The sequence below is a fragment of the Salvelinus fontinalis genome, chromosome 31, assembly GCF_029448725.1.
Source record: "Salvelinus fontinalis isolate EN_2023a chromosome 31, ASM2944872v1, whole genome shotgun sequence".
In the NCBI taxonomy this organism is placed as follows: Eukaryota; Metazoa; Chordata; class Actinopteri; order Salmoniformes; family Salmonidae; genus Salvelinus; species Salvelinus fontinalis.
In genome coordinates this window covers 35,207,226-35,219,640 of record NC_074695.1, presented here as the reverse complement: position 1 = coordinate 35,219,640, position 12,415 = coordinate 35,207,226, and the positions used below count along the sequence as shown (strand labels likewise).

General features: G+C 40.0%; 1 protein-coding gene across 1 annotated transcript in view; it reads right to left on the bottom strand.

The window, feature by feature from the left end:
- The window catches only part of pex14 (peroxisomal biogenesis factor 14), a 103,580-nt gene extending 91,469 nt beyond the window's left edge, over nt 1-12,111 (bottom strand). The window contains exon 1 of the mRNA XM_055892364.1: nt 12,002-12,111. Coding sequence (XP_055748339.1) covers nt 12,002-12,049 — 48 coding nt within the window. The 5' untranslated portion in view covers nt 12,050-12,111. The remainder of the gene's footprint in view (nt 1-12,001) is intronic.
- Between the last annotated feature and the right edge of the window lie 304 nt (nt 12,112-12,415).

The window sequence follows — 12,415 nt, the reverse complement described above, 5'->3', positions numbered from 1 at the left end:
AATAGAGGACTAATTTATCAAAAGGGTTTCCAAAAACAACATTAGGCATGGGCCAACTATCAATAGCCTAATTAGAATAACTTTGTATTAAGAGGATATTGACATAGTACGATGGTAACATTCACAAAATGGAGAACAAAACATCCTTAACATTGTCAGGTCATTTTATTTAGTGTATAATAATACAAAGGTAATATGTAAGATATGTCCGTTTGGAGAGTCCCAAGCCCAGAGGCCCAGGTCTGCCTGAAGGGTATGATAGGGTTGAAGAAGACATTTAAGATAAGGTCTGAATAATTTACATTTCGGAAATCAAATTATGTTATCTTGTCTGTCTCAGTTCCGCATGTAGGCCTGACACTGTTGGTTCGGTCTTCACAGCAATGGATGACAAAGAAAATGTTGCACAAATTCCTGGGTTGCTGATGTAAAGTAAGCACATTATTGGGGGACTAAAACATTTAGGCTATTCTAGTTGAATCAGTTGAAAAAAAATCTTCTGACAGTTCCATTCACTTGTCACATTTCGGCCATAAACCTGATAACCTCCTGTAATGCAGCACCAGCTATATTGTATTGGTAGTTCCTGAAGCATAGGCTTAGTCTCCATTTTGACATTCTGTAGGATACTGTTACATGACACGACTATGGCTCGGACCCAAGTCCACTCCAGGCAGGCTACAATACAGTGTATTCGGAAAGTATTCAAACCCCTTGACTTTTTCCCACATGTTACATCCTATTCTAAAATAGATTAGATTCCCCCCCCCCCCCCTCATCAATCTACACATAACTCATAATAACCAAGCAAAAACAGGTTTATAGAAATTTTTGCAAATTTATTACAAATAAACTGATAAACTGAAATATCACATTTACATAAGTATTCAGAACCTTTTTTCAGTACTTTGTTGAAGCAACTTTGGCAGCGATTACAGCCTCAAGTCTGCCACTCCTACGTTGTCTTGGCTGTGTGCTTAGGGTCGTTGTCCTGTTGGAAGATGAACCTTTGCCCTAGTCTAAGGTTCTGAGTGCTCTGGAGAAAAAGGTTTTTATCAAGGATCTCTCTGTACTTTGCTCCATTCCTCTTTTCCTCGATCCGGACTAGTCTCCCAGCCCCTATCGCTGAAAAACATCTCCACAGCATGATGCTGCCACCACCATGCTTCACCGTAGGGATGGCGCCAGGTTTCCTCCAGATGTGACGCTTGGCATTCAGGCCAAAGAGCTTAATCTTGGTTTCATCACACCAGAGAATCTCGTTTCTCATGGTCGGAGTCCTTTAGGTGCCTTTTGTAAAACTCCAACGGGCTGTCATGTGACATTTACTGAGGAGTGGCGTCTGTCTGGCCACTCTACCATAAAGGCCTGATTGGTGGAGTGCTGCAGAGATGGTTGTCCTTCTGGAAGATTCTCCCATCTCCACAGAGAAACTCAAGAGCTCTGTCAAATTGACCATCGGGTTCTTCATAACCTCCCTGACCAAGGCCCTTGTCCCCCGATTGCTCAATTTGGCCAGACAGCCAGCTCTAGGAAGAGCCTTGGTGGTTACAACCTTCTTTTTAAGAATGGAGGCCACTGTGTTCTTGGGGAACTTCAATGCTGCAGAAACGTGTTGGTACCCTTCCCCAGATTGGTCCGCCGACACAATCCTGTCTCGGATCTCTACAGACAATTGCTTCGACCTCATGGCTTGGTTTTTGCTCTGATAGGCACTGTCAACTGTGGGACCTTATATAGACAGGTGTGTGCCTTTCCAAATCATGTCCGATCAATAGAATTTACCACAGGTGGACTACAAATCAAGTTGTAGGAACATCTCAAGGATGATCAATGGATACAGGAGGTACCGGAGCTCAATTTCGAGTCCCATAGCAAAGGTTCTGAACACTTATGTAAATAAGGTATCTTTGACTTTTAATACATTTGCAAAAATTTCTAAAAAACTGTTTTCGCTTTGTCATTATGTGGTATTGTGTGTAGATTGCTGAGGAATTTATTTAATTTAATCCATTTTAGAATAAGGCTGTAAATTAACAAAATGTGGGAAAATTATATACAAAAGTAGGTGGACACCCCTTCAAATTATTGGATTCGGCTATTTCAGCCACACCCATTGCTGACAAGTGTATAAAATTGAGCACACAGCCATGTAATCTCCATAGACAAACATTGGCAGTAGAAAGGCATTACTGAAGAGCTCAGTGACTTTCAACCGTCATAGGATGCCACCTTTCCAACAAGTCAGTTCATCAAATTTCTGCCCTTCTAGAGCTGCCCCGGTCAACTGTAAGTGCTGTTATTGTGAAGTGGAAAAATCTAGGAGAAAGGCCACACAAACTCACAGAACGGGACCACCGAGTGCTGAAGCGCGTAGCATGTAAAAATCGCCTGTCCTCGATTGCAACACTCACTACCGAGTTCCAATCTGCCTCTGGAAGCAACTTCAGTACAAAAACTGTTCTTCGGGAGCTTCATTAAATGGTTTTCCATGGCCGAGCAACCGCACACAAGCCTAAGATCACCATGTGCAATGGCAAGCGTCGGCTGGAGTGGTGTAAAGCACGCCGCCATTGGACTCTGGAGCAGTGGAAACGCGTTCTCTGGAGTAATGATTCCCGCTTCACCATCTGGCAGTCCAACGGACGAATCTGGGTTTGGCGGATGCCAGGAGAACGCAACCTGCCTGAATGCATAGTGCCAACTAGGGTTGCAAATTTTGGGGAATATTCAGAGGTGGAAACTTTCCATGGGAATTAACAGAAATATATGGAAAATAATATTAATACCATTTAAATGTAGATGTTTTTTGCATTGGATATACTTGCCATATCATATGGAGACAGAAACATAAACATTTTACCTTACCAGTAGAAATTATTGAAAATGATTAAATCCTTCCAATAGAAATAAAAAAAACTATTTAGTTATGAATTGAACTTTAATTAAATGAGTTGACTCTTCACATGGGATGATTTCACTGAATAACAAAAACGGAATATTAAATGATCCCCAATGATCCATCGCATCTCCCAAAAATGTTTTCAACATACATCTGTAAAATGAAACTAAAGCTTTGGTTGTCTTCCTCTCAGGCTTCCATGTCTTCTCCCTGGACTTCCACAATGTCCACCTCTTAAACATCAGACTCTGAGGCCTCATCTTCACTGTCACTTTCCAACCTTGTTGAGTATGGCTCGTTGTCAGGCTCAAAAAGTCTAAAATTTGCCTGGATGGCCACCAATTTTTTAAACCTTGTATTGGTCAGCCTGTTGCGTGCTTTGGTGTGTGTGTTCCCAAACAAGGATCAGTTGCGCTCTGAGGCGGCTGATGTTAGTGGGATTTGGAGGATGATGGAGGCAACAGGGGAAAGAGCCTCAGATCCACAAAGTCCCTTCCACCAGGTGGCTGATGAGATATGTTGGCACGACTGCCATATTGCCTCTCCATCCCAAAGACCTTGCTTGGAAGTGTACTTCGCCAGACTGTCAAGAACCTTGCCCTCATCCAGGCTAAGGTGGTGAGACATGGTAGTAATGACACCATATGCCTTGTTGATCTCTGCACCAGACAGGATGCTTTTGCCAGCATACTTGGGGTTCAACATGTACGCTGCGGCATGTATGGGCTTCAAGCAGAAGTCTTCACGCTTTTTGCAACAGAGAGGTGGGCAGAGCAGTACGGATTTCTTCTCTTACATCTGCAAACAGAGTCTGAACATCAGACAGGATGGCATTGTCTCCCTCAATCCTTGCAATGGCTACTGCTATAGGTTTCAGGAGTTTTAGGCTGCTTACCACTCTCTCCCAAAACACATCATCCAGGAGGATCCTCTGGATCGGGCTGTCCATATTGGCAGACTGTGATATGGCCATTTCTTGGAGACTCCTTCCCCTCCAGGAGACTGTCAAACATGATGACAACACCACCTCGTCGGGTGTTGCTGGGAAGCTTCAATGTGGTGCTCTTAATCTTCTCACTTTGCTTGGTGAGGTAGATTGCTGCTATAACTTGATAACCCTTCACATACCTAGCCATTTCCTTGGCTCTCTTGTAGAGTGTATCCAATGTTTTCAGTGCCATGATGTCCTTGAGTAACAGAAGCATGAGCAGCACAGCCAATGGGTGTGCTGTGAGGGTAGGACTCCTCCACTTTAGACCAAGCAGCCTTCGTGTTCGCATTATTGTCTGTCACCAGTGCAAATACCTTCTGTGGTCCAAGGTCATTGATGACTGCCTTCAGCTCATCTGCAATGTAGAGACCGGTGTGTCTGTTGTCCCTTGTGTCTGTGCTCTTGCAGAATACTGGTTGAGGAGTGGAGATGTAGTTATTTATTCCTTGCCCACGAACATTCGACCACCCATCAGAGATGATTGCAATACAGTCTACTTTCTCTATGATTTGCTTGACCTTCACTTGAACTCTGTTGAACTCTCCATGCAGAAAATGAGTAGATAAAGCATGTCTGGTTGGAGGGGTGTATCCTGGGCAAAGAACATTCAGAAATCTCTTCCAATACACATTGCCTGTGAGCATCAGAGGTGAACCAGTTGCATACACAGCTCGAGCAAGACAGTCATCAGCATTTCTCTGACTACGCTCCTCCATTGAGTCAAAAAACCTTCTGATTCCAGGAGGACTATGAGCTGTTCCTATCGATAAGCTGTCTGATTCATAAGTTTCACCTCGAATAGAAGTAGAGGGACTTTTGTCAGAGGTTGCTAGTTGTGAGCGCTGAGGGAACTTCATGCACTTGGCCAGATGATTCTGCATCTTTGTTGCATTCTTCACATATGATTTGGCACAGTATTTGCAAATGTACACAGCTTTTCCTTCTACATTAGCTGGAATGAAAAGTCTCCTCACATCAGACTGTGGCACTTTCCTGTAAAGATTAGAACAAAAATTAGTAACAAAACAAATACAATTCCATGTACAGACAAATAGTTAAGCAGTTAGATTAAACAAGATAAATGTTTTAAAATGAAACATGTATGGAAACAGGTGAATTAACACTCCTCAGTTAGCAGGCTCAAGCAAGCTAAAACCCACATGATGGCAAAAACTAACTAGCAGAAATTGTTAACAAGTTATAAATGATTTAAACATTTTGCTGTAGGCTACTATCTACTAGTTAACAAAAAATCATGCATGTCATAAAATATACTCACCCCACAGAGTATTGTAATCAAAACTTACCAGAAAGCATGTAGTCCTTAGCTCAGACAGTGCAGCAGTATCTGATTAGTGTGCAAGATCTTGAGAATCAGCTGTACATGTGACGAAAGAAAACACTGTGCATGCAGAGGGTTGCAATTCCATTGAATTGGGGATAGTTTATGCCACAAGACCTAGAATTGCCTTATGTGTATCCCACAAAAAAGGTTCCCTGTTAAGCTAACTTTTTTGATGAATTTAAGCAAAATTCCAGGACTTAACTTCCCATGGAACATTTCCAGAAAAACCCTAGTGCTAACTGTCAAGTTTGCTGAAGGAGGAATAATGGTCTGGGCCTGTTTTCATGGGCTAGGCCCCTAAGTTCCATTGAAGGCAAATCTAAACGCTACAGCATACAATGACATTCTAGAAGATTCTACGCTTCCAACTTTGTGGCATCAGTTTGGGAAAGCCCTTTCCTTTTTCAGCATGACAATGCCCCTGTGCAAAAAGCGAAGTCGATACAGAAATGGTTTATCGAAATCGGTGTGGAATACCTTGACTGTTAGCATTAGCGGCGAACAATTAGCGCCTCACAAGATTTAGGGCAACTTGCTAAGAAAAGACAAACTTGCTGATGTAAGAAACAAACTAATAGTGTTATTATAGAATGCTAGTGGATTTAAATTAAGAAGCAAAGTTAACAACATTGTTGCATTTGCCATGCAGAATGAACGCTAGTGTCTCGTGGTTGAGTAACATCAAATACGCTCCTTGAGTGACAGGGTAGGTCTGGTCTGTAGCTAGGTCTGTGTGGAAAGTGAAACGGAGAGAAAGAGCGGAGAGAGATGACTCAAGTAGCGAAGTAAACTATGAAAACTGAAACATGGCTTATCACATTTAACAAGCCAAACATTCAAATACCGCTATAGAAGGTAAAGTAAATATCATAAAACACGGTATACCGCCCAGCCCTACTGCACAGAGATGTTTTCTAATAATGGTATTGAAAACAATAAGACTGCCATGTTCAAATGAAACATTTTTTCCTAGCCACCGTGCTTCTACACCTGCATTCTAGCTGTTTGGGGTTTTAGGCTGGGTCTCTGTACAGCACTTCGAGATATTAGCTGATGTACGAAGGGCTATATAAAATAAACTTGATTGATTGATTGATTTCAGTCACTAGTCCATTTCTCCATCAAAGTCTTGGGCTTGTAGGACATTTCTTCTTATGAGTATTGCACCATTGGAATAGCCCTCTCAGAGAGCTGGCATTTATTAGACTATTCAAGGGGAGTTGGGTTGAAACATTTAAGTTTGATAAGAAGGTAAAATTTATAAACAATCATCTCTAGCCGGCTTCCACACAGTACCCTGCCCTGAACCTTCTGGGCTCGAACCAGGGACCCTCTGCACACATCAACAACTACCTACCACGAAGCATCGTTACCTATCGCTACACAAAAGCCGCAGCCCTTGCAGAGTAAGGGAAACAACTACTTCAAGGTCTCAGAGCGAGTGATGTCACCGATTGAAACGCTATTAGCGTGCACCACGCTAACTATCTAGCAATTTCACACCGGTTACACTAACCTATGTACATAGAGTCGTTGATCGGTCACTTTAATAATGTTTACACACTGTTTTCCCCACCACTACATGAACAGTACCAGACAAAAGTTTGGACACCTATTCATTCACGGGTTTTTCTTTATTTTTACTATTTTCTACATTGTAAAATAATAGTGAAGACATCACAACTACGAAATAACACATGGAATCATGTAGTAAGCCCCCCCCCCCCCAAAAAAAGTTAAACAAATCAAAATATATTTGATGACAACTTTGCACAGTCCTGGCATTCTCTCAACCAGCTTCCCCTGGAATGCTTTTCCAACAGTTTTGAAGGAGTTCTCACATATGCTGAGCACTTGTTGGCTGCTTTTCTTTCCCTCTGCGGTCCAACTCATCCCAAACCATCTCAATTGGGTTGAGGTCGGGTGATTGTGGAGGCCAGGTCATCTGATGCAGCACTCCATCACTCTCCTTCTTGGTCAAATACCACTTACACATCCTGGAGGTGTTGGGTCATTGTTCTGTTAAAAACAAATGATAGTCCCACTAAGCGCAAACCAGATGGGAGGACGTATTGCTGCAGAATGCTAAGGTAGCCATGCAGGTTAAGTGTGCCTTGAATTCTAAATAAATCACAGACAGGGTCACCAGCAAAGCACCTCCATACTTCACGGTGGGAGCCACATGCGGAGATCATCCGTTCACCTACTCTGCATCTCACAAAGACACAGCATTTGGAACCAGAAATCTCCAATTTGGACTTTGGATTTCCACAAGTCTAATGTCCATAGCTCATGTTTCTTGGTAGCAATTCGACCATGAAAGCCTTATTCACGCAGTCTCCTCTGAACAGTTGATGTTGAGATGTGTCTGTTACTTGAACTCTGAAGCATTTATTTGGGCTGCAATCTGAGGTGCAGTTAACTCTAATGAACGTATCCTCTGCAGCAGATGTATTTCTGGGTCTTCCTTTCCTGTGGTAGGTCCTTGTGAGAGCCAGTTTCATCATAGCGCTTGATGGTTTTTGCAACTGCACTTGAAGAAACATTGAAAGTTCTTGAAATTTTCCGGATTGACTGACCTTCACGTCTTAAAGTAATGATGGACTGTCGTTTCTCTTTGCTTACTTGAGCTGTTCTTGCCATAATATGGACTTGGTCTTTTACCAAATAGGGATATCTTCTGTATATCACCCCTACATTGTCAGAACACAAGCGATTGGCTCAAATGCTTTAAGCAAAGAAATTCCACAGATGAGCTTTTAACAAGGCACACCTGTTAATTGAAACACATTCCAGGTGACTACCTCATGAAGCTGGTTGAGAGAATGCCAAGATTGTGCAAAGCTGTCAAAGGCAAATGGTGGCTACTTTGAAGAATCTCAAATATAAAATATATTTTGATTTGTTTAACACTTGTTTGGTTACTGCATGATTCCATAGGTGTTATTTCATAGTTGATGTCTTCACTATTATTCTACAACGTAGAAAATAGTTTTAAAAAAAATAAAAAAAACATGGAATGAGTAGGTGTGTCCAAATGGTACTGTATATACTGTATTTTAGTCTTGGCTCATCCTATATGTACACACCTTTTCTATTCATATACTGTCCTTACAGTCTATACACACCATTCACATACAGTACATATATATATTTATTTATATTCCGGATTTTGACATCGCTCATTCTGATAGGTCTTAATTTCTTGTTCTATTTTCTACTTTTAGATAATGTGTGTATTGTTATTGTATTGCTCGATATTGCTGCATTGTTGGAGCTAGAAACATAAGCATTTCCCTGCACCTGCGATAACATCTGCAAAACTGTGTACACGACCAATAAACTTTGATTGGAATTGCTTTCATAGAGGACTATTTTGAATTGTGAGGATGAACACACAATTTGTTTTCGTCATGAGCAAAAGTTATTGGTTTACTACCCACAGTTGCAAATCCATTTTATAAACACAGGAGACTGGATAAAAGAGTGGGGCAGTATAGCAGGAACAGCTCAATTTAGCGGTCAAAACTTGATACTATCACACTGTATAATGGGAAATAAGGTGAATGACTTCATTGACTAACATCTCTGAACAGGGAAAAGGACCCTAACCATCACCACATTTAATGGAAATGCATTAGGCCACATGGTATGAAGAAACAATACTCCCAAGCCACTGCTTCATACTACTTGTCAGACAGAGACAACTCCTATTGTATACTGGTCTTTGGGATGGGATTAGTGTAGAGTTTGGGTGGGGCGGGGGGTATGAGGATGGCTTTTGACCATTTTTGGGAATTCCTCATGTCTTAATAATTATGGGATGTTGGGTACTATATTTGTTGAATATCATATGAATCCTTTAAATTATATTGGCCAATTTGGGTACAATCAATTTGCTTAATTTCTAAAAGATCAAACTATATAAAACACACTTTAATCAATGTGATTTCTAGCTGGGCAAGTGGGAGTGCAGTGGTAGCTCATCTATTCGTTTGCTCATCTATCACTGATCAGAAATATTTAGCATGCTATAACGTAGCCTAAATCAAGTGTAGGCCTATCATTTTGCTCGATCGCATATTGGCAACTCCAAAATCCTGTGGATGTTGTGAAATATCAACACAAGACTAAAATGTGTTAGAAAATTATAGCAATCTATACTTTCAATCTGTATCTTGATGAAGATACTCTCGATGTAAGAGCCTATGCCACAAAGCGGAGTGAGGGTAGGAAATAGAGGTTTACCGATTATGATTTTTCAACGCCGTTACCGATTATTGGAGGACCAAAAAAAGCCGATACCGATTAAATCGGCTGATTTTTATATATATTTGTAATAATGACAATTACAACAATACTGAATGAACACTTTTATTTTAACGTAATATAATACATAAATAAAATCTATTTAGTCTCAAATAAATAATGAAACAGGTTCAATTTGGTTTAAATAATGCAAAAACACAGTGTTGGAGAAGAAAGTAAAAGTGCAATATGTGCCATGTAAAAAAGCTCATGTTTAAGTTCCTTGCTCAGAACATATGAAAGCTGGTGGTTCAATATTCCCAGTTCTTCAATATTCCCAGTTTAGACGTTTTAGGTTGTAGTTATTATAACGCATCGACTATTTCTCTCTATACCATTTGTATTTCATATACCTTTCACTACTGGATGTTCTTATAGGCACTTTAGTACTGCCAGCCTAATCTCGGGAGTTGATAGGCTTGAAGTCATAAACAGCGCTGTGCTTCAAGCATTGCTAAGAGCTGCTGGCAAACGCATTCAAGTGCTGTTTGAATGAATGCTTACGAGCCTGCTGCTGCCTACCGCCGCTCAGTCAGACTGCTCTATCAAATCATAGACTTAATTATAATATAATAAGTAAACACAGAAACACAAGCCTTTGGTCATTAATATGGTCAAATCCAGACACTATCATTTTGAAAACAAAACATTTATTACTTCAGTGAAATAAGGAACCATTCCGTATTTTATCGAACGGGTGGCAACCCTAAGTCTAAATATTGCTCTTGCATTGTACAACCTTCAATGTTGTCATAATTATGTAAAATTCTGGCAAATTAGTTCACAGTTCACAACGAGCCAGGCGGCCCAAACTATTGCATATACCATGACTCTGCTTGCGCTGAACGCAAGTGACACAATTTCCCTAGTTAATATTGCCTGCTAACATGAATTTCTTTAAACTAAATATGCAGGTTTAAAAATATATACTTCTGTCTATAGATTTTAAGAAAGGCATTGATGTTTATGGTTAATTACATTTGAGCAAAGATTGTGCTTTTTTCAGCAATGCGCTTTTGTTAAATCATCACCCGTTTGGCGAAGATGAAGTAGGCTGTGAATCGATGATAAATTAACAGGCATCGCATTGATTATATGCAACCCCGGACAAGCTAGTTAACCTAGTAATATCATCAATCATGTGTAGTTAACTAGTGATTATGTGAAGACTGATTGTTTATAAGATACATTTAATGCTAACTAGCAACTAACCTTGGCTCCTTGCAACCTACTAGGTCCTTTTGACGCTGCACTTGCGTAAAAGGCAGTCAGCCTGCCACGCAGTTTCCTCATGGATTGCAATGTAATTGGCCATAATCGGCATCCAAAAAGGCAGACTACCGATTGTTATGAAAACTTGAAATCGGCTCTAATTAATCGGACATGCCGATTAATCGGTCGACCTCTAGCAGGAAAGAGATGAAACGTGGATCAAGAAGGCATGGGCTTGCCTTGGGCTCTGTTTCAACATATCCCTTTTTTATATGACAGGGGTTCCACACGTTGTCGTGACACAAGTTGTGTGGGAAAAATATGATTTGTATTTAATTTTTTATAGTTCCATTCTTGGTGTTGACTGTGAGCAGGTTAGCCTAAGTCTGTCTTGTATATTTAATTAACAAAATAACAAAATAACAATTGATTTCGTGTGAATATGCCATTCTATTATTTTGAAAATACATTTTATTAGTCGTATGTTTCTTAGGACCTGCCTAAAATGAATTAATAATGGATTTTTGGTAATGGTGTATATTCAATGGATTTATTAAAACAGTCCACCCACATGGGACTACATCTCCTCCCACTCCTGCCAGCATGTGCATGGAGATATAAAATGCTTATCCTGGCAAGAATGTGGTAAATGAATTGGGCTTTAAAAAAACATTAACCAATTATACATTTTTTTACAGGCAACATACCGTAAAGTCTGTCTGTAAAGTGTATACGGGTGTCTTTTATTTGAAAGATTATTTCTCGCTGATATGAAAGATAAGGGGCATGTCAACATATGTTTAGAAAACCGGTTTGAAAGCTTTGACTATTTGCTTTTCTAAAACACAACGTCGAAATTGTAGTTCGCATGGGGCCAAATGTGGGTAAATGTACACGCTGAAAACCCTACATATGGAGAAGGGTTTTCGAGCGCTATTACTTTGCTAGCTAGAACATTGACATTTGCGATTCTCTTTGAACTATTACCTACCTAGACACCATGATAGCTACATGACTTTCACATGTATAGAAAGTATGGGTAGTTTCGTGGCCTTCACCTGTCAACACAGAAACATTGAAACTTTTTCGAGCTAGCAAGCTAGACCAAGCTAGCAACTAACGTTAGCTGTCTAGCTTAATCATAGCTAATTCATAGGTTCAAGCAAATGTAATTCATAGGTTCAAGGAAGTGCAATATGCAACTACAAACCATTATATAAGGTATGAAAGTATAAATAGAGACCTGTGTTTGCGGATCAGGTTGTTCAGAAGATGCCATCTTTCCCAGCATACTCCTCTTCTAATCGATTCATTCGGGAACGATTGCTTAGGCCTGAATAAGGACGACGACTAAAACTCGGACATTATGTTTATATATTTTTTTCGTTCTTTCTATTATGTTGAGGCAATATAGTAAATATTATTTTCTGAATAGATCGTATATATATTTTATATATATATATATATATATATATATATATATATATATATATATATAAATCAGTGGAGATTGCTGAGGGGAGTATTTGATACTATTCTACTCATTCCTCTCCAGCCATTACCACGAGCCCGTCATCCCCAATTAAGGTGCCACTAACCTCCTGTGATATATATATATAATAATATATTCCTATTATTATTATTTATTTATTTTTCT